The 27349-nt window shown below is 37.3% G+C and overlaps 1 protein-coding gene across 1 annotated transcript in view; it reads right to left on the bottom strand.

Annotated features, from left to right (window-relative positions):
- Positions 1 to 332: 332 nt before the first annotated feature.
- TUSC3 (tumor suppressor candidate 3) overlaps positions 333 to 27349 on the bottom strand; it is an 88460-nt gene continuing 61443 nt past the window's right edge. Inside the window, exons 6-9 of the mRNA XM_082482693.1 lie at positions 26424 to 26487; positions 13005 to 13079; positions 10664 to 10754; positions 333 to 529 (exon numbers count right to left, since the gene is read on the bottom strand). Coding sequence (XP_082338819.1) covers positions 514 to 529; positions 10664 to 10754; positions 13005 to 13079; positions 26424 to 26487 — 246 coding nt within the window. The 3' untranslated portion in view covers positions 333 to 513. The remainder of the gene's footprint in view (positions 530 to 10663; positions 10755 to 13004; positions 13080 to 26423; positions 26488 to 27349) is intronic.

Raw genomic sequence — 27349 nt, 5'->3', positions numbered from 1 at the left:
CTGACGTCATCAGAGGCTATATATGCATACGCTGTTTCAAAGTAAAATGACGGCAAGGTGCATGTAGTCATTAAATTACAGTTTCCACCATGGTATTTCTCTTAATAGTAGTTGAAGAACCAATGATATTTTGTTCAGCTTTAAAACGCATCTCAAAACCTTATAATAAACTTGACATGAAAAATCCTGGCAATATCCTTTGGATTCATGTACTAAACTTAATGAGGAAGCCTTAAACAGAAGCCCATTATAATGAAATTTATTTAAATTCTTGAGCACACTATATTCATAACTTTTTAGTACTTCCCAATGAGGTGTTTACTGTATGTTTCTATAAATTACGCATTCATTGCATAAAACTGCATTCATTTCTCTAGCAGCATACTATATAAATTATCACAAAAACAGATGAACCAACAAAAGATTCTTGAATACATGTAACGTTGGTGGGCAGATAATATCGGTTATAGCTTATCTTCATGGTAAGCAGCTCTAAATGAATCCCTCTTGAATTCATTTAATTAAGAAGCTGAAAAGAAAGAAAACATGATTAAATGCTGAAAAATGCATTTAAAACATAGCATCACAATTATTTGAAAAGAATAAACAAGGACTTCAAAACATTCATTTGGAAAGTCATTTGACATTTGTGTAATAATCTCTTAAGTTTTTATATCCCATTTAGTAATTACTAAGCAAGCATGAAAGTTATCAAATAAAACTTGAGTGACTGAAACTCAATTTGCCTATTTAAAAAAAATTAAAAAGCAAAATGCACTTCAAACATCTGTTCTCTTTAATCAAGTTCTGCATCTGCTCTTACCACTTAAAGTGAGAACTGCCTCTCCCAGGAGATGTTTCAGATTTATTTAAAACATTCTTCCTTTACTGTTGAAGTGGCCCCAGAGCTGGGAGAGTATAAAGGACATGGCAAGGCTCTCTAGGGTGGCAGCATCTTAATATTTTAATAAATTAAGAAGTTTCAGATGACATTACTGTTTCTTTACCCCGGAACAAATTTTTTTTTTTTTTTTTTTTTAAAAGTAGATTGTGTGTCATACTTTTCTAAGTACTTTACCAAAGAAGAGATATCTCATAAATTGGGAAATAGGAACACAGAGAGAAAGACTTGTGCATGACTATAGACTGAGTTAACTGTACAAAAACAAAAGCAAAGAACTACTGAACGGAAGGGCTTCTTCACGACCTCTAGCTTTGCATGAAAGACCTTTCATCTCCTTATAGATATGCAGCGTGCTCTAGCATACACATGTTGTAATAATTTCATCAGTTTTCCGTTGATGGTGTAATTAATTAATCGTTACAAAACATAAATACAAGTGCCATAAGCTTAAAAGACTGTACCAGTATAAAGATGTTCCCTGCTGCAAAAAATTGACAAGCTCATTAGGCAAGACATACAAACCAAGGCAAAACAGATGGCAACTGGCTGGGTGCTGGAGGGTGAAGTGACTGTTGAAAGGGAAAAGCTAGCAAGAACAACTGCATGAAGAGGTGAATCATAGGATGCCGAGTGGAGAAGAGAACGCTGAGCACACGAGACAAAAAAGATAACCCAGGTCTAGGATAGCTGTGTAAGGTGATGTGTAGGAAAGAAGGAACTGAGATGCGAAGAGAAGAGAGAGGAGGAATGCTGGCAGTGTAAAAGTGTGGGGAGAAGAGTAGGAAGGGTGGAAGATTACAATAATCAGGTAGGTAGCGTTGATAGGCTCAGGAGGGATAAAAGACCGAATGATGTAACTGTGGGAAACACAAATACGTCAGTATCATTTTGGTTAAATTTGCCACTACCATATCTATTGCTCCTTACTTTCTGCCTGTGAGCAAACTGCATCTTTAGCAGTTAAGAGAGATGATATAGAATATAGATAATGTAAACACTGCAAGTTATATGGAAGTTATAAAACAAGATTAAGAGGCTAGATCTGCAAAGAAGGAAAAAGCCTAAGGCGGAAAACCACAAGAAGCCAAAACACCATAAAAAAATCATAACCTAGAGGGAAGCCAAAAGGCGGGGGTTGGGGGAGGGGGGAGGGTGGCGGGGTAAAGGTTTCTGAAAAATCTAGAATAACAAAGTAGACAACATCTGTTGGGGTAGATCTGCAAAAAGAAAAAAGAAACCATGTCCCCTTCCGCAAAGTAGGGGAAAGCAAAACAGGAAAGGATGGCCAAACTGTGTCCTTCCAGACATAAACTAACTGGAAATGGATAGAATACTTGGGAGTAAATGGTAAACTGTAAGACTTACAGAAAAGCCATAAAAGCAAAAAGAGGCGTGCTTAAATGGTAGCAAACATTGAAGGAAGGTCCTACACATAGAAAAGCATTCAAACTGTTTGCCACAGGGAGAAGCACACCCTTAAGAGAACTGCTACGGAGACAGACAGCTGGAATTCAGATCTCCCATTCTTTACAGGACTAGAAACTATCCCTGAATGTAGACACTTCACATAGAGAGGAATCTGGAGGTCTGTGGATATTTTAGGACCAGTGGTTCCCAGAGTATCCAGCCCCCTAAGCTGGAAGACAGGGAGAGGGAGCACAATGAAGCCCCCATAATCCACGGAGAAATGGTGAGGGACCTGCTACAGCACTTAGACACACATAAGTCTATGGGGCTGGATGGAATCCACCCCAGGGTACTGAAGGAGCTGGTGGAAGTGCTCACCAAGCCACTTCCCATCATTTTTCAGAAACCCTGGCTAACTGGAGAGGTCCCAGTTGACCGGAGGTAAGCAAATGTGACATCCATCTACAAGAAGGGCCGGAAGGAGGATGCTGAGAACTACAGGTCTGTCAGTCTGACCTCGGTGCCAGGGAAGGTTATGGAGCAGATCGTCTTGAGTGCCATTACGTGGCACATGCAGGACAACCAGGTGATACTGCCCAGTCAGCATGGGTTTATGAAAGGCTGGTCCTACTTGACAAATCTGAGCTCTTTCTATGATAATGTGAGCTGCTTAGTGGATGAGGGAAAAGCTGTAGATGTTGTTTACCTGGACTTTTGTAAAGCCTTTGACACTGTTTCCCACAGCATTCTTCGGGAGAAACTGCCTGCTCATGGCTGGGATGGGTGTACCCTTCGCTGGGTAAAAAACTGGTTGGAAGGCCGGGCTCAAAGAGTGGTGGTGAATGGAGTTAAATCCACTTGGCGGCCAGTCACAAGTGGTGTTCCCCAGTGCTCAGTATAGGGGCCCGTTCCCTTTAATATCTTTATCAATGACCTGGACAAGGGGATTGAGTCCACCCTCAGTAAGTTTGCAGATGACACCAAGTTGGGTGGGAGTGTTGACCTGCTTGAGGGTAGGAAGGCTCTACAGAGGGTTCTAGACAGGGTGGATCCACGGGCCGAGGCCAATGGTATGAGGTTCAACAAGGCCAAGTGCCAGGTCCTGCACTTGGGTCACAGCAACCCCATGCAGTGCTACAGGCTTGGGGTGGAGTGGCTGGAAAGATGCATGGCAGAAAAGGACCAGGGGGTGTTGGTTGACAGCCAGCTGAATATGAGCCAGCAGTGTGCCCAGGTGGCCAAGAAGGCCAACAGCATCCTGGCCTGTAGCAGGAATAGTGTGGTGAGCAGAACTAGGACGGTGATCGTCCCCCTGTACTCAGCATGGTGAGGCCCCACCTCAAATACTGTGTCCAGTTTTGGGCCCCTCACTACAAGAAAGACATTGAGGTGCCAGAATGCGCTCAAAAGACAACAAAGCTGGTGAGGGGTCTGGAGAGCAAATCTTATGAGGAGCGGCTGAGGGAACTGGGGTTGTTTAGCCTGGAGAAAAGGAGGCTGAGGGGAGGCCTTATCACTCTCTACAACTACCTGAAAAGAGGTTGTAGAGAGGTGAGGGTCAATCTCTTCTCCCAAGCAACAAGCGATACGACAAGAGGAAATGGCCTCAAGTTGCACCAGGGGAGGTTTAGATTGGATATTAGGAAAGAATTCTTCACTGAAAGAGTTATCAAATGTTGGAACAGGCTGCCCAGGGAAGTGGTAGAGTTGCTATCCCTGGTGGTATTTAAAAGATGGTAGATGTGGTGCTGAGGGACATGGTTTAAGGGTGTTTTTGGCAGTGTTAGGTTGATGGTTGGACTTGATGATCTTACAGTTCGCTTCCAACCTAGAAGATTCTGTGATTTTATTTATGAATTCAGTGTGCTGTTAGATGAACAGAGAGAACAAGCTGTTTTTCCTTCCATTTCAATGGGCAGCTTCTTTCTGAAGAACACGGTGTCTAGCCACGTTAAAAGAATAGAAAATTCTAAATGTAAGATTCTTTGTTTTGACAACTGTGTATTATTGTTTTGTTGTCTTAAAATAATCCTGATTTCTGCCATTTTGAAGAAAGTAACCTATTTTGCTGAGCACTATAGACCTGAATGTGAATCTTGGTGTTTATCAGAAGTAGATTTACCAGTTCATAAACTTTAGGTGAATCAATTTAATTATGCACGAAGTCAACATGAAAGTTGATCAGAAACTTGTTAGTAGTGCTCACATTTATTAATAAATTTCATTTTATATGTCTGCAGATACTATTTGTTCTACTTACTAGTATTTTACCAGTATATTTCCAAGAAATAACTATCCCATTTTACTCACTTACATTTAATTTCAATTGCTCGATATTATACAGGATTTCTTTGCTGAAACTAATTTAATTACAATGAGGGTAGAGATTTCTTATACGGCATATATACTGAATGCAAGGAATTTTCAAGCTCTGGGGCATCTTGCAATTTGTCTGTTCTTGTTGGATTGACTGTTTTTCTCTAAGCAATGAATGAATACTTCATGTCTGACTTAACATTTATGTTTTTTTGATGAAAATAAGGCATCTTTTATTTATCATGCTTTCTTGAAGCTCAGTTCATTTTCTCTGCTAGTCAATACAGAATACGTATTTTTCCATTCTGCCAATACCTAGCTCTGAAGGCTGATTATTTCCTACAGTTTAACTAAAAACTCTTCACATTACTTCACATTACTCTTTTCAATAATACCCAAATACAATGGCTATAAAGGATAATCTGATAATGAAACGATCAGCTGCAGGTATCAAAAAACTCTTAAAAAAGCTACCCAATGCAAGCTAGTTAATGAAACCTTATATGAAAACTCTGAATTTTCATGTGTTCATATCATTTAAATTCAGATTAAACCAACAGCAAACGTACACTTGAAAGGACAACCGGAAGTATCAACAATAATGAAACTGTGCTAAAAGTTTCACCCAGAAAACAAAGCAGAAAAAGCAACACCGGGCAGCTAATAAGTTTCAGGTAAAGCTAAAACAACACCACCAAAAAAGAAAGAAACTTTTTTAGCATCAGTAAATGGTGGATAAGGCTTTTGTCTGTCTGTCCTCTTGAAGAAACCAGTGTTACAAATATTTACATTCCTAACATTCCCAGTAATACATTCCTGTGCTAGTGCACTGATGTCTTCTGTTTTGTTCTTACCACCCTTCCTCATCCTTTTTAACATTCTGTGTGCTTTTTGGACTGAAACTGCCTAAAGTGAGGTTTCCAGAGAACCCTCCAAGCTCTTTCCTGACTAGCAAAGTTAACTCAGAGTTCATGCTTTTGGCTTATAGTTAAGAAGAGTCTCTCTGTCATTCCCACGTGTATTAGTTGAGAGATAAAATTCTGTGTTGATATAATGAAATTTTATTGCTCAATCACTGACTATCTGATACTTAATATATTACTTTTTCACTTTAAATATTAGGCTGAGAAGGCTTCTGAAAAAGATTCTCTCGAATATATCAACACTCTTGTCATATCCAGAAAGCATTATAAAGGGGAAAACGTTCAACAGTGTAAAATAAAATTATGGCATTATCTTTTAGCAGCTTATGATAGCAATTAAAATGGAAGTTTTAGGAAAATGAAAAATTTCATCTAGTTCCCATAAAAAAGGTGGATTAGTGGAGGCATGAAAAAGGCCTGCCATGGTAAAAATGGCTCTAGCAAAGAGATTTGTTACATGCTAGCTCATCCATCACAACTGTGTTCGCTCAGTAAATAACCTTCATGATGACCTCCATTTTGTAGCACCTTTCCCATTCCAACATTTTATTGTATAAGGGTATTTTACCAGCATATTAATTAAACCTTTTTTTTCCCAACCCTAGCCTTCAAGAATCAAAATCTGTGGACAGAAGAATCATAAACTTAATTGGAAGATGTCTGAAGTGAATGAAAAAACTTAAAACAAAATGTTACTCTCCCTTCCTACATACATGCCCTCTACAGAGCACACTTTTAGACCTGTGCTCTTATCTAGTGCTCCTCTGGACACTTTTCTGTTTGTCACAGAAATTAACAATGACAACGGCATTACCAGGGTCAAAGAAATAACAGCATTCCCTGTACTTTTATTTATGCACATTAGAAAAGGAAAGAACAGTCTTTCTGCAGTTTTTGACTCCTGCATTATGCTTATCCACCTCTGTTTTGATTTATCTTCACTACATGGAGGTCACTGAAGAGAAAGGGGATGCACAGCAGGTTGTGTTAGTTTCATTTTTTATCGATGCATGCCGCTTCACAGAGGACTTATTTGGTTGTTCGGTACCAGAGAACAGAAACAATTTAGTATATTTGACTGTTTTTTTTTTTAAAGTAGGACAGCAGAGCTGATGCCTGAGATTGTGCATATAGCATTAAAACAAATTCAGTTTTCTTTAACTGTTGCTTTAGGCATGCCAACATAAATATTCTTTCTTTTTTTTCTGGTAGATTATTAGTATGCGTTGTTGTTAGTATCGTTAAAGACAAAGCTTTACTAGCCTGAGGACAGTTTATCACATAAAGACTGATAGTTTCAAGGTGAAATCTACAACCAGTGAAAGTAAGAAGACAGGCATATTTCACATCTTAAGATATATCTACACTGTGTTCAATTGATGGGACACAGCACTCCTTGGAAGATCCTAAGGAATTCAGACAAAAAGATTAACGTATATCATCATATATGACTGAAGTCAAAATGCAGGATATTAGATTAAAGGTGGAAAGAGAAAATAACAGAGTTTATATACTTGGTCCTCCTTAGTGTTCTGCACGTTCACTTCATTAAATTCATAAGAACTATGCACATAAACCAAAAAGGCTTCTATTAAGAAACATGATGGCACTGTCATGAAGATGACGTGGTTGAGATCACTGAAGTGTCACGCAATCAATAGTATGTTTATTTACAATAGCGCAACAGGAATGGGGTCAGAGCTGCCCCAGAGACCAAGAGAAACCTGAAAGATTAAACACTGGAAATGAACAGAGAAGTAAATTACACATTTGGGAAACCAGCAAATGAAATAGCAAAGCGAAAGGATCAGTTGTAGTGATGGTTTCCAGTAATTCTGCACTGAGTGAGGATTTGAGATTGAATGAATATTTTAATCCCGTGAAAACACGACGAATGTAAGACAGTCCAGGTAAGCCTGTAAGATCTCGCTTAATTCTGTAGGAGCAGTAACATTACAAAAAACCCAAAGAAAACCGGGTAACACTTAGCCAGGTTTTAAATGTTCGTCATGTACTTATGCAGCCACAGGGTTCATTCTTTTATGAATATACTTGATGGGTGTTACTGATTAGTAAGTTGCGATATTGAATCTATTTAGCTCCTAAAGACAGAATTTGGTTTACGGATCTAATAATTCTTTCATAGTAACAACGTGATGCAGCACTATCTCATTTTAACAGGATTGTGATGAATCATTCTTCTCAGCACTATCCTGGATTTCTTTCATTTCTTTCTTCGCTAGCGTTAGCATACTAACAGGTGCACTTTTTCCCCACATGCATCGCATATAAAATTAAGTTTCTTGATCTTAAACTTTTAATAGTATTCAGAAGTTCTCTTTCTCTTTCTCTTCCCCCCCCTTCTCACCCCTCGGTTCTCGATGTCCTTTATTCTTAGCTTGGGTACTAAAAGAGGAGTACAAATCTACATAGGGCTTCAACTGCTGCTAGATATTCCAAAGAGAAGATGTCTGATATTTCACCAAATACAGGTTCAATTGTAGAGGGACCAAAAAAAAAAAAAAAAAAAATCTATCCCACCCAAAATGTACAGCAAACAGATTAGCAAGAAAAGAGGGAAACCCCCTACATTACTTAAACTAAGATTCTTAAATCTTACAATACAGTCAGATAGGCAGTAGACCTGAGCAATTAGGTCTGCAATAACATCAACGGTATTGTGTAGGCATGTCAAGTCCCAGAGCACAGTCATGTTCACAAAGCACTGTTTAAGCTCAGACATCCACAGTATCATACAGCAGTCACAGAACCATAGTACAAACCGCCACAAAAGCCATGCAAGGTCTGGAGATCGGCACAGTCATATAAGTATGTTGTTAATAAGTGATAAGAGCGTTCCTAAGATGAAAGAACTAAAAATGAAACTAGTTCAACTGTCAGGTTTTCTTGAGTAGCTGTTAAATTGCATGGCAAGGAACACAACAACAACAACTGCTTTTTTGATTTTGGTAAACTGGTTATGAGAAATGCAAGTGAGCTCAGACCATGGGTTGACATTCTTCGGCAGTGCTTCTCAAGTGAGCTTATGACCTGCAGATCAAGCTCATAATTCCTTCTTCATTTAAGTTTAAGACTTAAGCACCTAATGGGAAGTAAGAATACTTCACACTTAGGAAAACTGGATCATGTCTTTCACCCCAAGGCAGACTCCAGAGAGGATGCTGAGGGGCTGTACGGACTACCCCAGATGGCAAATACTGACTCCATACTGATGAAATCTTGCAATATGATATTATTGGGCCCTTTACAGACCTTTTTCCTTAGCAGAAATGAGTAAAAAGCAGGAGCACACCTTCTGTGCATATCGCAAGGGGAAGAGTTTCCTTGTCTTGAGTATGATGTTATTAAATGCTAAAACTAATCTGAGGTGATCTAAAGTAAATGTCAATTAATCTGCATAAAGAGACCAAGCTCAGTAAACAAGAAAATAGTTCTAAAGTCTTGCGGCAAAAAATAATGGAAAAATTGTATGTATTAGCTCAAATGTGAGATTTAAGTTGGCTTCGCAAGGCTGAATCCTTACTAGTGGGACATAACACAGAATATGAAGCTGCCCGCTGCACTAATGACAAGACCTAGACATAGAAATCAAGACTAAGAAGTATCTGAGAAAAAGTGTAGAAGCGTTCCTCATATGTTTCGTGAACAGTGGCTGTAAGAACAATATAACTGTTAACATTAATAGATACAGTTCTTTTGTTCTCTACTTACTTCAAAATGTAACTCTGAATTTGTTGTACTAATGTTTCCCTTAGGTATATATTAGTTGACATTTCATCATGTCAAATCTTGCAGCAAAATGTTACTACATCCACATTGCAACACTCGTCATCCGTTTACTCTTCCATACACGGTAACAGTAATGCAGACTAATTCTGTGAAGGATTAGTCTACCGGTTTATAGAAACCAATTTCACTGGAAATAAGGAAAATCTCATCTTTTTAAATGCACTGTGGCCAACTAGAGGGAGGAAAACAGCACTCATGCATATTATCTCTACTGTAAAGCCTGTTAAGACTGTCAACTGTATACATATATATTTATATACATATATATAGTTCTCTACAGGGGAAAAAAAAAGTTAAAAAGGGGCAAAGACTGAAGCAATGGGAAGAACAGCATAGTCTCAAATAGGATCAAGTCAATAGAACAATATTGCTAATCCCAGAGGACAGAACAACAGGGAAAGAGCTCTTCCTCATTAAAAATACTTAGCCTTCCTACAAAACAAAGCTCTGGGAGAGGAAAACAGGTCTCTGTTTTGTTCCACAAACTTGGTAACCTGTGAAATGTCACTGTATCCCTTTTACCTCAGTAGCCCGGTCCATCATTACTATAGCACTGAAGGTTTGTTTAATTGTGCCTTTCCTTTTCCTCTGGCTAGACTTTTTCATGTGCATCTGAAAATGGTATCAGGTTCACAAGAAAATGCTACGGGCCATCTGTTCCTGACGGGCCACTAAAACAATCTATAACAGATCAGCAAGAAGATGTGAATCACAAGTTTAGACTACATCGGTAGGTGACCTCCCAGCTGAAAGTATCTACCTACAAAAGGCAAGATCTGTATTTTCTTTACTATTTTTCTACTTTTTCTGCTTGTCGGACAAATTATAACTGTTAAATTGACAGATGTACATACAATTAAGAGAGACTACAACCCTTTCTCGCCTCTCTGGTGCGGCTGACAAAAGAGGGTACTTCATGGTAATCATGGCTCAGCACTGTACACTTGTTTGGTGTCTTTGTGCCTTCTCTTATGCACATCTTAGTGATGAAGAGATACACAAATAATATCGAACAAAGGTTTATAAGCTCAAGCACATATTTTCTTTTGCATTTTTCATGGGGCACTGCGTATGCCACACGTCTGTGCTCAAACCCATGTAACTGATCTGCATTAACAGTCACGTTCGCAACACCAGCGTTTCAGCCCTTTTTGGTTTGCTTGAATTAATCACCATTCTTCCTGCTGCTTCCAGCTCCCATAGACTCCGGTGGTAAAAATTAAAGATTCTTTACCTGAAAGTTATTCTGAAACTTATGCAAAGCTATTAAAATCTTTAAGATAGGAATTTAGTGAGAGATTACCTGTATGGGTAGCCATGGTATTTGGAGCGGAATATCGACAACAGGAAGCTGAAGAAAAAGACCACCAGACCCAGGCCTACCAGACATATTACTGGAAAGAAAATAACTTTGTTTATTAGCACATAAAAGATTTAAAACTGAAATCTCTACAAAGAATATTATTTATGTCAATCATTTATGGAGAATTTTGACACAGTTTAATACAAAACTGTTACTGCCTTGACTACTGATGCCCGCTATCTTCTGACAGGATTTCAAACACATATGGGAATAATATTTATGGTAATTAAGAAAAAATAACTTGTCAGTGTGAATCTATTTTCAAGAGAAAAGAGCAGCAATTTGCAACTCAAATGTATATGGATGCAAACACCTTACTGCTGATAATGATGGATTTAATAACCCTGTAAATTATACGTATCGAGCAATGTAATTTCAGGTATTTGCACTTTTTTTGGGAAAAAAAAATACATCTAGAAAAACATCCCTTGACTAATGGAATCATGTTCTCTCTAGCCAACCATCTAAGGCTGAAGTAACAGCAAAGGCAGTTTAGTAACTACTTTATCTAGTTCTTAGTAGCTAAACCATTTCCCTGTTGTAAGTTCCAAGGCTGGTAGCCAAACCACTTTTTACTCTGAACTTGATAGCAATATAAAACTTCAGGTTTTGAAGATAAATAACAATGACGCAGACCTTCTGATAAGCATCCAGATGCAAGCGCTTTGAGCCTTTTCAGGCAAAGAATGAATTAGCAAAGTAAATGCTTAAATTAACAAATAAAATTTGGAACACCAGTTGGCACCTTGTGTAATAATAGCGTAAAATCTTTTTGATCATGATAGCTCGCTCAATTGTATGTAAATAAATAAAAATAAAAGGCAACATGCTATGAGCCGATGCATATAATTGAGATGCAGCTCATCTGCATTAGAGAATGTTTTGGTTCTAGTGAACTACTTTGATTTTAAAAGCTTCTCCTCTTATACTATTCATACTTTAGTCAAAGCTTTGCTATTTAATTGCAATATTCATGCTTCAAAAGTGTGCTGGCTCTGAGCAAAGGATGAGCAACCATGAAGCCGGGGAAACCGACAATGTCGCATTTTTTCATTAAAACCGACCATGTGGAAACTGACATACGTCAATTGAAATATAAAATGTCTGCAGTTATTTTGAGAAAACTAGCCATGTACAAATCTTATAAACACACTTCATTATAAAGAAATCACCACTCACAAATATGATTTCAAGGCATGGGTGAATAAATTGCAAAGCATGAACAGCGCAAGGCAGGTACACGGAAAGCATTCACGTAACGGCCACAAGCAGAAGAGAGTTTGAATTTGTACTGCAGCCCACTGTGATTTCACTGTGCCCATGTTCACAGACCCAGACCTCAATCATGATCTAAGATCATACTCCAGTTAAACCCATGTTGCACGTCACGGCAGTATTAAAGCTACATACTGTAAAAAATATTCAGAATTAAATTATACATCTACAGCTCATTGAAGGAGACCCTTAAATCACTATAGAGTTGAGATGTCTAGCCAACATTCAGGCAGCTATTATGAAGAATTAGAGAATGTTTTTATCGAAAACAGTTGGCCAGCCCTATCTGCAGCACGTGTGTATTACACAGAAGCAGCTGATCTCGAAAGAAAGGGGAAGCCATGTAGGAAGTCGGGTATCTTTCAAAGGTCTTCAACGCCTTATAAGAGAAAAAGAATAAGTGGCAGGGGACATGAAATAACACATTATAAAAGGTACAAAGGCAGATGGGTATATTTGTTTCAACCTATGTCATAGACAGTAAAAGTACCTTCAACAGTTAGGAAGTTTAAATCTGGATAAAATACTTTCATATTGTGTGTTTACGCGACTCACTGCCAAAGAATCTTGCAAATATTCTGGAGACATGAGACTGGCAAAGCGTACCAAGTAAAAGACTTTTCACACTCCTTTGGATGTTGTCATCTTAAGCATCTTAAATGCCTAAATTCATTTTGAAAACAATGTTTTGAAACTCTAGTTCTTTATGTTGCTGACTTTCGATATAATTCAAGAGCCAAAAAGCATTTATGCAGTACTACATAGCGGAGATACTGTGTCAAGCTGTACCTTGGCTGAGCACACTGAAAACATTTTTTTACTGTTACAACTTCATAGGAATGCAGTTTTATCAACAGAAATTTTATACTCTCCTCTTCTGCACCTCACAAAAGGTAAAAACTGGTTTAAGTTACAGACCTTCTGAAAACTTAATCAGATATTCATTTGTCGTTTCTCAATGTCATCTAATTATTTAACATTGTCTTAGTTGTACTAAATAACTTACTTCTCCTTTTCCCAACATCCCCTTTGGAAGTAGCAGCTTCATTCAGGAGTACCATTCCCATGGTGATAGCAGCATCTGTATCGCCATTGTCAAGGAAAACAGCAGATGTGTGGATACCTCAGAAAGCCACAAAGATACATCTACGAACTAAAGCTTTCAAGTTCATAAAATGACAGGAAGTTTTTATACATAAAACTGCATATCGCAATCTGTACTGTACCAATACACTCACCTCTGGCAAAACTGTGCAGTAGGATTTTCCTTTGTGCATTCTAGATAAAAAAAGGAAAGAAGGTTCAAAAAGCTTTAAAGGACAAGTCGTCAAGTAGGACACACACATTTTGGACAGTTACGGAAATAGCTATTCCCCAATATCACAGAATCACGGAGTTTCAGAGTTGGAAGGGACCTCTAGAGATCATCTAGCCCAACTCCCCTGCCAAAGCAGGATTGCCCAGAACACATCTGCACTGCATCCAGGCGGGTCTTGAAAATCTTACAATATTCTGTATATTGGTAGTAAAGGATTTTAAAAAACGAAAACTATAAGAACCAGAAATCATTCAGTGTTATTGCACACAATTAATTGGTTATTTGATGCGAACTGAAGCAGTTGGACTGCTTCATCTTCCTCTGCTTTTAGATAAGACATTAGCTCCCTCTTTAGTGTCATATTGCTTAATAGTTTAGCAGAGAAACATCTCAGAGGCAAAGTCCTCAGTCACTTTCAGTGTTTTATTGTCTCATTATAACTGTTACAAATGTGAAAAAGTACATAATGATAAAACAATTTAACTAATTTAGCAAGATATTAAACCGTTCACTCAATTGTTTATTTGAAACTGTGTAAACAAAAAGGAATGGTTACTACTGTGCATAACATCTGTTCTGAAGAGGAGGCATGCCTGAATGCTGTACTGAAGCAGGAGTGCATCATGGGAGCTATATCTCACAATTTTAGGAAATACAAACTTCACCAGAGTTTACGGATTCTTGAATAAGGTTGGATTTTTAAGCATTGTTTTCCCAAGGGCCAGGTAGCAGGATGACTAAAAACTTCACGAACGAGGAGATGTTTCTGATTACGCATAGAGATAATGCATGGGAGACACTTCAAACATGTTACATCCATAATCAATATCTGCATCCTGTAACTTTAACGTTCAATCTGAAAGAAGTTTTTCAAGAAGTTTTTCAAAGGCATAAAAATGAATTAATTGAGGAAGTTGCAACGAGAATGGCTGAGAAAAAAAGATTCCACCTATATTTCTAAACTATTAAGAAAAGCCCCTAATGTAGCACATTTTCCCATAGTGTTTTTTGTTCTTAGTTTAACTGAGTCGTGGAAAAAAAAAAAAAAAAAAACAGCCCAAAGATGTGAGGGTAACTCACCAGAGCCTCTCAGGGAAGTGCTACTTTTTGCAGAGGTTTTTGTCTGCTTTGCAAATGGAATTTATGTGCTTGATTATCTCACGCGATATGGCGCATAATGTGGTCCTTTGCTATTTCCCTTACCTGGTTGCTTCTGAGAAACCAACCAACCGACCAACCACAGACTAAAAAGCCATTTGGCAGACAACCATTCTGTAACCTAGTTCCTATTTTCTTGCCAGACCATGAGTTTAATTCACTTTTCTTACCATCAGGAAGAAGAGTCTCACAAAAGCAACTGTTTGCTCTGCAACCGAGAATTTGAGATTTGTAACAAGCTGAACTGTGCTGATTTATCCCCCCCCCCCCTCTTTTGGAGTCTCGCACCATTAATCCTAAAGCTTCCCTCACATGGTCACTAGTTTTGCTTCAGTTGTTGATTTCTAACTTTTGTCCTCATCGTCGAGCTTTCAGCCTCACTGGTTGTCTTTTAGCTTCAATGACATCAGCTTCATAGCTTCACGCTCTAACCCTGAGCGTATCACTGGCCTTGTGATGTTGAAGTAAAAATTCAGTCTTACCGAGTTGTGATTTCAAGGCAATCGTTAGCTTTTTACCACAGAATATATAGCTTAAATTACTATTTTTTGCTTGTTTCTAACGTGGTATGTTATCTTTACATTATTTCAATATTCTACAAAAGAAAGTAACAGTCCTAGCTCTGAAAATAATATTTTACAGTATCATATTTCTCTAACAGTGTAGAATTTAAAGTTTTGGCAAGTCATTACTTGGACAATTCTCCATCTGCAGCAAATGAGATGGCATCAGAAGATGTACTTATTTCCTAATTCCTGTTTATCTCCCCCACCATGCATTATGAAACTATTCTGAAGAGATGAGGGGAATGTGACACTCAGATAAGCCATGGCTAGCGAATGTTTTCAATTCAGATGCTCATGTTTTCTGATAAATGTATCCCTCTGTAACATTTTTTTTTTCTTTGTAAACACAGTTACATGTTTTCTCAAATTTGGAATGATTTCACTTTTACATATCAAACTTCTGCTGCTCCTTTTCCCAGCTGGTACATGCTTTTCATAAAAATTGACAACGTATATTATTTAAAGTAGGATGAAAAACACATCGATCATCAAAATTTGTAAGATTATTAAAAAAAAAGATCATTAACAGAGTATAATATTTAGCCCTGCAAAAAGCAAGATTCCAGATCTAAAAAAAACCCCACACCACCAAACCCAAACCGAAACAAAAAAAATACTGGATCAATAAAGTCCAGAATGATAGACACTTCACAAACTGAAAGTCATTATTAGTAAATTCTGGATACTTTTTGTTAGCATACTTTAATAGAAAATTTAATCACTGTTAATTTCATCCAGAAGGTCCAAAAAGAAGAAAACCTGATAAATTCATAAGTTTATTAATGTGATATGCCTAAAATTCCTATCTTTACTTCACAAATTTAGTCCTAATTAGTAGTCAGTGGGGAATAAAAGGGGAGAAAATAGGTTGACAAACACTTGGTTACTTTTGTGAAAAAAGGTTAGCGGTCTCATTCATATTCTGCTGGATTTCTGCCAAGAGCACAAAATCTGGCATTGGTGTTATACACATAAAGCAACAACTACCTTTTAGTGGCAGATCATGCAGTTACTTAATAACACAAGAGCAAGAGAAACCAGGCAACAAAATATTCATCCCCTCAGGTCTGTGCTCAGTTTACTGTTAAGTAAAATGGGGATAAATTATCACACAAACTTTAGAAACTCCCAGTTCACTTTATCATACGTGGAACAAAGAAAAGCACATCCCTTTTTTGTGAAGGAGTAATATGATCAACAGGAAAATCTATGGTATTTTCTCTTCTCTTTTTAGGTTGTTTTGTTTTTGTTTTTTTTTTTTTTTTTTCTTTGACCGGGGGGTGATGATTAGAACATGAGAAATTCTTTGCTGGTCCCTTATGAGGGGGCCATATTTTGCTAACTGAGAGAGATATTTGTCTTAACTTTTTCCTACCAATACTTAAACCTCTAAAATATCTACTATAATTTCAGAAATACTGACCACATTACAGGTTCTTTATCTGAACCATTTCAGGTCAGATTTAACTTTCAACTCGTATTTGAAAAACCCGAGCAGAACGTGCATTCCAGTCATCCTATTTAGGAAATATTCTTCAGCTGTGTGCAGTTCTTGAAAACGAGGTATTAGCCACTTTTCCCAGCTCAAGGATCTCATTTTTTTTATCATAGGTTGAAGAAACTAATCAAGACAAAAAGTATGGTTCTGCCATGAAACATTTCATGGTGGTTTTTTTTTCAAGATATTGTTGCTTTACTTTAGGAAACAATGAGCCGTGATTCTAATATTCCACTTATGCTAGTCGACGTGCAATCATTTCCCAATTAGACATAATCATCCCAGGGGATAATTCAACAGGCCTTGAGGGCTGAGGAAGGAGGCACGTTTGAGATGCCCATCACTGTATGTCTCGTCTCAGTGAAGAAGGATGCCTCCTAACTCAGAAGCTGCAAAAGCGGAGCCTAGCCTGAAAATTCTTTATTTGAGTATGAATCTAATTGAAGCATGAATTGCACATAATCAAGATGTACTTCAGTATTTTTTAATGGCCTGAATTCCAGTTGTACTGATACTCCCAATAACCCTGAACATTTCTTTCAGCTTAAAACCTTCTGGCTTCAGCCACACCAAATGGCTTTTCAAGAATTTTAGGAATTATTACATGAGTCTTGGCACTGGAGTTCCCCTCAACTCCTTGAAATATACAATTCACAACAGGTGGCCGGAAGTTTGCATTTCAACCATATAAATGCCAACCAAACTACAACACTTTCCTTTTTGATGCTTTTTCATCGTTTTAACAGAGCAGAGAATCAATTTGATACTAATATAGAATCTCCTATAGCGAAGAAGTTTCTTTATTATTCATTTGATTAGTTTCAGCTTCAATTTGTGAGACTGTCTTTCAAATCCAGAGATAATCTGATGGAACCGTCCCTCCTGTGATGCTCTTAGACACTTGAGAATGGAAAACCCATATAAAGGCTTCAGGAGAAGTGAAAGACTCTGGAATCCATTTTAATTCAACTGCAACAAAGCAGCATAAAGATACCTGACTAAGTTTGTGGTAAATCACTAATCAAACATTCAGCCTGACTTACATCCTAATTATTCATATTGCTGTCATCTTTTAGGATCACTTAAAACTAACGCTGGGGAGATGATTTTCACATTTATTATTTATGATTTTTTTTTTGTAAATTACCTCTGATGGCATTTCAGGGCTACTCCTGTCCCTCTTGCAAATTCTTACAGTGTGTTTTGCCACTGTACAAAAAAGCACATTATTTCTAACCTTATCTACATTCTATAATTTCTCTATACCAATTTTCTTGCACAGAGACTTACAAATCACAGAAGTATACACATCTCCAGAACAGGTAGATGTATAACGGTACTTTAGTTTCCTTAACGTTAAGCATACCAGAGATTAACATAATTGAATGATTTTTTACTTTAGTTTCCTTAACGTTAAGCATACCAGAGATTAACATAATTGAATGATTTTTTACTTTAGTTTCCTTAACGTTAAGCATACCAGAGATTAACATAATTGAATGATTGTTTTTCTTAATAGCTTCCTTTAAACACAGATACAATGCCTACATCAAACTCTATTTGAGCTATTTATAAGTGTTTATGATGCTATATCATTTTCTCTCACTATTCTAACACTTTATTCCAAACATCTACTTTATTTGCAAGCACATTATTTCAAACATTAGACTTGTACGTTGTCTCATCTGTTTGTTGGCACACACTTGATCCTTCAGCATGCACGCACACCATCTCTCTCGCCTTCTCTAAGCCCCTATGAATCTTTATAACAATATCACACATTCTTTTTCTGTGTCATAAATCACCATCAGTATCACTCGAGGCTGGCATTATACCTTCCTTCATTGTTAAAGACCTGTGCGGTATCTTAATAGACACAGTTTATTCTTAGCTGACTGCATCTGAAGACTATTCAGCTTAGTAAAAGCTGTCTGTGGATTCAAAAGGTGAAATGTTTTAACTTTGGGCTATGTTTCTGCATCTTTTAGCCACTCATACAAATATGTTTCTTAACAATTACAACAACCATTAAAATTATTGATTGATGCCTAAAGAAACCCTTAAAAATACTCTCGTCTTCAGCCTGCAGTCAGTGAATGCCGCTTGGTCTGTGGACTAGTAGTCAGGTATTTGCAAAAGGCAAATAAAAATGCAGCTATCGCCAGGGCAGCCGACAGCTAAATTTGCTCCACAGGCGTCTGCACTTCCACGGGAAAATTTTAGAGCCAGATATTGAAAATGGGTGAAAATCCCTGGTAATTTCATACAGAGGACACATGCCATATTTGAAGGTAATTCATCAAATCCAATATCATTCAATTAGCTGATGAAAGAGAACTGTGTTGTGTGTTGCATTGACAGATGCCCAGCTGTAAATTTAAAGTCCCAGTGTATCTCACTTCCAGCTAAGAGACTTTAGGTTTTTTTCTTAGAAGGTCATATTTTGAATTATTTTAACATCAAGCAGTAGGAGAATGAGATAATGGAAGAAAATTCCTTGATTTTTTTATCTTACATCTCTTTATGCTTTGCTACAATTAGGGGTCAGGCAGCCTCCAGGAGAGCCAGAAGAGCCTCCAAGGTTAACAGAGAGTAGTGATGGATAACGCAAGCAAAGAACAGAAAACGTGCAGTATGTTTTGCTGCTTTGGACATTGATTTCCACGGTTAATTGAGAAGCATGCTTAAATACGCTATAATTTTGTGCTTTTAGTTCTATCATTTTCCACTGTGGTGTTCTTCCCTTTTTTTCTTATCCTTAACATCAAGCATGCAAAAACCTTATCTCACAGCTTTAGTTGTCGTCATCTCTCCAGTTTACAGAATCTCTGGGGAACACAATTTGATTCCATTATGCATGGCTGATAGAGTCTTACTACCGAGAGCTAAATGAATATTGTTCTACTGACTTTGACTCAAAAATTTCAGTTTCTTACACTCAGTGACTTTGCATGAGCCCTACTGACAGCCAGAAAGACATCTCCCATTTAAATTCATTCTGTGGTTAAGTTTCCTTACACCAAAGAGGCACTTAATGCACTTCATCTAAATTCACTCTGTAGAACAGGAAATGTCTGTCATCATAGGTGTAATTTTAATGCTACAGAAAAGATTTGTCTTTTTCTTTGTAACCAATAAGATTTCTTTTTCCTTCTCAATCAACATCTTATATCCACCCACACAGCTGTCACATTAAACTGTGCCTTGGGAATTCAAATTAACAAACTGAAAAGCCCTTTCCATTTTTACTTAGGTGCATGTATTTTATCAGCATCAAAGTTAACTAAGTTTAATAGTAATAATGAGAAAGATTATCAGGTTAATAGCAACTGCTAATTCCTAGAATAATGATTTAGATTTATCTCCTGTACAACAAACAATTTGCTTAATAACTGAAACTCTTTTGATAACGATAATGAAAATATTTACTGTAACTTTTAAACTTAATGTTTAATGTTACTGCAAAAGAAAAAAAAATATGACACATTGCATCCAAATCAGTTTTATTTCTCAGAGGAATGAAATATAACCTTGATGAAAATGGACATTCATTAGAAATATTGGTTGGTGTCTACCAATGGAGAGATGAAAGAATTGAAGAAATCTTTCAACTTCAACACAGCCTCTCCAATCTTACTGTTCCTTACCTTTCTGGCTGTATCTTCACACCCAGAGCCTTATTTACAGCTCAACACCACATACTCCAATGACTGTTCGGTTTTTGACAGTCAACATACTCTAGCTATCTATTCAAAACATACTCCAGCTATCTATTCAATTATATTTAATTGCAACAGTAATACTGATTGTGCAGTTTACTTCACATTGTTCTGCTTAGAAAATGACAGCTCTTAATCCCAGTTATCTCTTCTGCCTCTATGTTAATAACTCTATCCTCCCTAAATCTAGCAACAGTACTTCAATATCCTTGTCTGTAGTTCCTTCTCCTTGTCTCTCCAAGAATGCCGAACTAACCTGCACATTTTATTTTTATTTTTATAATTACCTGACCATTTTTGCTGACTCTTATCTATGACCCTATTTCTGTCAGGAAAGGCTGGCAAGAATAGACACCAGCAGCCTGGATCATTTTCTGCATGAGGAAAGAGTAGAATTTTTCAACTTGGAAAGGAGAAAAGAAAGAGAAATCTATATGGCAAATTCTATAAAGCCCCAAATAGAAGGGAAAAGGCAAAAAAAAAAAAAAAAAAAAGAGAGAGAGAGAAAGGATTATTTGGACGATTTCCCATGACTTATTAAATGAAGTCACACAATACGGTTATCATGAAAATTATAGGCTAAAAAAACATAAAGGAGTATGAAAATTCATTGCTATAGAATATTGTGCCAAAATTAACTCAAAAAAAGATTAAAAAGAAATAAGAATGTATTCATCGGTGGCTAGGAGCTATAGCTTTCTGTATGCTAGATCTGGATCAAAAATTTCTAAATCATTGGTTATGGTTGGATGTCTTGTTTTGCACAGTCCTTCTCTAACTATCTATCTTCTTAACAGTCTTTGCTGCACTTATACACATGGATGCAAACGGTGATGATAACTTGAGAAGATGCTAAACGTTATTGCTAAATCATAATGTGTTCAGATACATGCTCTTTTTATGCGGTAGAATTAGATATCTAGCCAACAAATAGATTGTCTTACCAGGATTACTCATGTAAACAAAGTTATTCAACTGTGTAAATTATGCAGTCCTATGATCCTCAGAGATACTCAAACTCCTCAGAAGCAAAACCCTTGCATTACAGGCTGCCCAACGCCTAGCACGTTGATAGCTCCACACAAGTTAACACTTTCATATCCATTTAACAAAAGAAGATTTCTGATTAAACAAAATCTATTCCATGCTCTTATTTGAAATAATTTTTGTTTGTGCAGTCTGCCATATTTATTCTACAGCAGTTATACACCCATTTCTGTGACGACTCTTTGATGACTTTTCTACTTCACAGGACAGTCCCAATATTGATATAATTCTGCATAATCTCCAAATTATTACGTGTGTAAATTCCACCCAGTTGCTCGAAGCAGTGATCATTAGGCTGATGTGGGGATAAATACCGTTATATATTACATAAAACTTTCTTCTAAATTGCAAATGATAACAAGGTTCTGTCGCTCCTGGGAAGAAAATCAAAGTTGGTCAATTTCAAAGAAAACTGAAAGCAGATATTTAAGAGACCGGCATATTTTTATGGGTGATTAAACGCAACCTCAAATTAAATTGATACCTAGCTGTTATTCAGTATTACTTTTTCTCTGGAAATAAATATTAAAACACTCTGTGCCAAAAAAATATTTGTACCTGCCAATCTATGGCTAGGAATGAGCTGTCAAGTAGCATGAATAAAAGCAAACCTTGCCTTTTGTTTTCTTCATAAGCAATAAAAAAGCTAAAACATAATGGATCTCATTATTCCACCCCATAGAATGTTCTGTTCGTTTTTGAATTAAAACATCACTGAAGACTCCACTAATTCTACAAGGCTGGAAAAAATGCAAAGGGAAGCCAAAACCTTATGACAGACAAGACTGTCATACACAACAGCACGAGCCATGGATTGCAGCTTGGGAGGTTCAGGCTGGACGCTAGGAACAACTTCACTTCTGTAACTGCCCAGAGAGCTGATGCAATCCCCATCCCTGGAGTTTTTAAACACTTGCAAGAGACAAAGACATGGAAGTTCAGATCCAGTGTTGGTGATAATCCTGGTTAAGAGGGAGACTGGAGTATGAGCTCTTCAGAGGTCCCTTTCAACTAACATTTATGCGATTTCCATGATTATTTCTTGAAGCTATCTCTCCAAGACAAGAGAAAGGGGAACCAAATAAGAACAAAACTGAGTAGCAGTCATATTGTCAGCACAGCATAAAGCCCTCAAAGTTTCTAAGTAGTAATAGCCTGAAAGTCACAGAAGTGACCATCATATCCATGCATGTTCTTTCACTGTTCTCTGCTGGGTGCTTACCCACGGGGACTTTTACTAGCTCAGACCGAGTTTTGGACGTCAGCTCTATGTATTTGCTCCATACCTGAGATAACAGCCTGTTCCTGAGCGCCGTCCGAGTGACTGAGCGGGCATCAGTGTGCGTGCAGCAAAGCTTATCAACTCTGGGTCAGCTTGAGCATGGGCAACCAGGTACTTTGTACTGCATTCCTACTAACGGGAAAATTGCATTGGGATGCCAAACCAGCTCTGTGGATTTGGATATATTCCAGTTTAGACAGATGAGATCTCTGCCTTGGCAGAGTGCAACTAAACCGCTGTGGACTAAAACACTCCTGGAACAAGAACAAAGGCAGTGATGGCATGCCGTGCTGGAGTTCGACTGGAGTTGCCTCTCTATTCAGCCAGGCTGATTTCTCCACGTGCTCTGGACCACACAACCGTTTCATCTCAAACATGCAGCCTAGAACCAGCTTGGGCAAGTGAGTCTGAAAGATCTAGAAATCCTCATTTCATAAGGCAAAAGGTATATCAGAGTCATGTGGGCTACTTCTTACACGAAGGACTGTTTCTCTGTTTTTAAAAGCCTACTCACATTTTTATTCACTGTTCTGCAGCCTGGAACTCAACAAGGTCTATGTCAGAATATGGTGAATTTTTTTCCCTCAATTTCTGAAAGGAAGTTTTACCCATGGTATGAGATACTATGGACTCAGTAAGATGGCCCCCATCAACCAACTCTAAGGAGCCTCAGAAGGAATAAGAACCTGGTTTGGGACTTTGGAAATTAAATAATGCCTCCCTGTTCTGAGGAGCTTGCTATGTATGAGCTTTTCATGTCTTCGGAAAGTGTCAAATCGAACCCATTTCAGCTAGTTTGAGCTGCTGCTAATTACAATATCAGTATGCTGGCTGGTAGAAAACATATCCTAGAAATAATATCATTAAGTACAAAAATAATCAAAATGCCTTTTTTTGTGTTTTTATAATTGTTTTACTGATGTAACATTGTATGTGCTGTATTATTACAGTGACTTCCATTATGTTAATACTAAGATGTAGTAACCATCTGTCAGGACTAAAACTACTTGTTTAAAGTATTATAAAAATTTTGGGGCATACACCTAGTATGTAATCAGTAATATTGTATAGATTTTACTGAGTTTGATTTTGCTTTATAATATAATTGAAACAAAATATCTGACGCCTTCACAAGTCCTTCTTACCCATGTCCTAATCGTGTAGCTACAGCTCTGGAAAAAACAGCGGATCTTTATATGGAAATCATCCAGCAGACTGGGTAGAATATCTAAAAGCAAGTATAGAAATGCAATGCAGATTCATATTTTCTCTTCAGAGGTATTAAAAATTCACTTTATAGAGAAACACAACATTGTATTTCAACATCTAGCAAGAAGTGACAACCTTGTCCTTGTTCTTACTACTACAAAGTGGAAAGAAGCAACCAAATGAAGCACATACGTTCCCAGCATAGTAATGTCTTGTTTTAAAATTCAACGCATCTTTTAAACTTTAAAGGATAAAGTGAATGTACTACTGTTTATCAATCTGGCGTACTTTTTTTCTAATTCCCACATTTTCTATCATTTCCTGAATAAACAAATAACGAAGAAGCAAAGAAGCAGCTAATAATTACTACCAACACTGAAAGGATAAATAAATAGTAATTCTTTCATGCATAACTGTTAAAATCTGTCAAGATTTCATGTCACTTACGAAATTTGTGTGTGTGACCAAAAACTCAGCTCAATAGTATTGAGCCATGAAATGAAACCTTAGAGAATTCTTTTTGCAAGTGGCAACGAACAACCTCACTGAAAGGATTCTTTCAGCCAGCTGCTTTAATGTAGTTAGCCAACTTCCCAGTTTAGACAGTCTCTGCCAATAAAAAGATATCACTTTCAAGCCCGAGTCAGGCAAACAAAATATGTCATGAACAAAAGTTTTGTTTATTTTTAATCTTAGCTGGGTCTTGGGTTTACTTTTCCCATTCTTAAGCAGCCAAAAGATTTTTTTCTAGATAACAGATTTGTTTAAATTGTGGCAGTTTGGGTAAAGCAAAAAACATTAAAAAATAAATTGTGGTTATACAAAAGAAAGCATAAAGATGATACTAATAAGATGCATACTATCTTGTATGCAAAAAACATTTAATCTGAAATATAACAGCTGTCTCTGTGTACTTTTAATAAAACGTAGCAATTTTCACTGAACAATAATCACTGAGTTTTGACTCGGCAGTTTTCAGGTAAAGTTATTTATCTTTAACTCTTCCCATGTAAAGGAGCCCAAATAAATGTGCTCCCAAAACTTTAATGAATACAATGTGATTTTGACACATTAATGAGGGTATGATATAAAACCTGGAGAATTGACAGAATCACAGAATGGTGGAGATTGGAAGGGTCTTCTTGAGATCGTCTAACCCAACCCCTTTGCTCCAGCAAGCTGCTAGAGCAGGTTGCCCAGACCGTGCCCAGTTGGGTTTTGAATATCTTCACAGATGGAGACACTACAGCCCCTCTGGGCAACCTCTTCCAGAGTTTGACCACCTTCACAGTAAGAAGTGTCTTCAGACTGAACTTCCCAGTTTTCAGTTTGAGCCCATTGCCTCTTGTCCTGTCAGAGGGCACTACTAAGAAAGTCTGTCTCCTCCTTCTTCATCTCCTCCCCTCAGGTATCTATACACATTGATGAGATCCCCCTGAGCCTTCTCTTCTCCTGGTTAAACAGTGCCAGCTCTCTCAGCCTTTCCTCAGGTGAGAGACGCTCCCATCCCTTTATCATCTTTGTGGCCCTTTGCTGGACTTGCTCAAGTAAGTCCGCATGTTCCCTGTACTGGGGGCCACACAATTGGGCACCATATTCCAGTTCGATAGGGAAGATTGCATTTAATCTGCAAAATATGATCATAATTTTGAAATTAAATTTGCAATGGCTATCTATGGAGCAAATAAGGTTTCACAGGGAGCAAAGTTGTTGCCAGGTAAATGAATGTAATGAAGCAAGAAGATATAACGATGGTGTTTTCTTTGGATAGTAAATGCCAAAGACGAAGGTAGGTGGGGAAGCCAGAGGAAGGGCGGGACGTAAACCAGTGTAACCTCAGGGTGTGGCTATGATGATCAAACTCTGAGATCTGACCATTACTTCAAATTGGGAAATGTTACTTTCTTCCTCTTGTTGTCCTTAGAGGAAGGTGTCTGTGATGGAATGAATATATTTTAACAGTGGTTAATGGTGACTACAGTGTTCATTCAATAAGCAAAGCTGATTAGAAGCATTGTTTAAAGAAAGCAGACAGCATATGAGATTTTCTTACAGATTATGAAGACATTCGCAAACAAAATTATTTAAACTTGTTCTGACTCAGTAAGATTGAAGGAGCAAAAGTAGTTCTTAGAGTCCTTCTGTGAGGAGACAATGTCACAACAAATGGGGCTGGTTATTTGTTTCAAGAAGTAGTAAACTGCTTAGATTAGGTGAGGAAAAAAAAAAAAAACAAAACCAAAGACAAATCACCTTCATGCACGATGAGTAAATTTCAGTATGCTTTCCTTGTCAGTTAAAAGAAATAAAATAATTTTTAACTGTTATAATAAAGAGTGAAAAAGAGAAGAAAATTAGTTTCTGCTACTGAAAAGATAACACTGAAAGGAAAACCATTAAGATTAGTAATGAGGAGATAACAAGGTGCACATTAATGAAAAGCAATGCCAGCTTTACTTGGCGGTAACTAGCAACCACATTGAGTACTTATTTAAACATATAGTAAGTAAGCCAAAATACAATACCTGCTCAGAAGTTCAATGATATTCACTGTCACAGCAATTTTATTTAACAGCACACTGTGTCTTAGCTTGATTTTTTTCTATTCATCACCAGTTTGAAGGATACTCAGCAGAAGAATAATATGCGATTCTGCAACAAACTGAGCCTGACTGCTTCCATGTATGTAACTCTGTAAAATAAGAACGAAAAACAATCCCTTTAAAACAAAGGAATCAATTGAAAATGGCACAATTGCATATGTGAGAATCAAAGGAGAACCTGTTTTGCAGAAAAATACAGACAGCAACGGCTACAAGTTGAGCACAGTTTACGTACCTATGTTTAGTAAAAAGGAGTGTTAAAAATAGCATATTTAAGCAAAGCACATACATACAGTGACTGTAATGTTTCATACGCGAGTGCATTATGCTGGACTCTTTTTCACACTGCTGCTACCGTGGAATAAAGAACACGCATCTATTTGCTCAGGAGATACAATTTTTGAGAAGGGAGGTGATGAAACCAAGGACATACTTAAGCATGGTTTCTGCAAAAGTTAAAACTGAACCTTGCCTTTAAAAAAACATTCTACTTTAGTCTTACTCAGATTGAGAGAAGTTTCTTCATACATAGTCTATTCCATCTTTCTCCAAGAAGGTACAATTGCGTTCATGAGAAATCTTAATTCATAAAATGCCTTGTTTATATGGAATTGTAGTAAATGCAATCACAGAAGGTAATACTAAACTCAAACCTAACGTAGTCTACTCCCCCCCCTAATTATTATTAATGGGTTCATTTTGTACATTATTAACAACATATAGCATATTACTCAGATGTTGTCAGTGTTTGTTGTTAACTGGCTATGATAGCAAAAAAGGAAGGAAAAAATTGAAGGACTGCAAATATGCACAAAACCAGGGAGATTCTCTCTCTTCCTCTACTACATCAATTACAAATGTCGAGTATAGCTTGTCATACTATTCTATGTGAAATTAAATATATCCGTGTTCTCAAAGTATTAATGATATGTGTTCTTCTTACGGATAGAT

This window comes from Vanellus vanellus (assembly GCF_965231255.1).
Source record: "Vanellus vanellus genome assembly, chromosome: 4".
NCBI classification, from domain to species: Eukaryota; Metazoa; Chordata; class Aves; order Charadriiformes; family Charadriidae; genus Vanellus; species Vanellus vanellus.
This window is presented reverse-complemented; position numbering and strand designations above follow the sequence as displayed.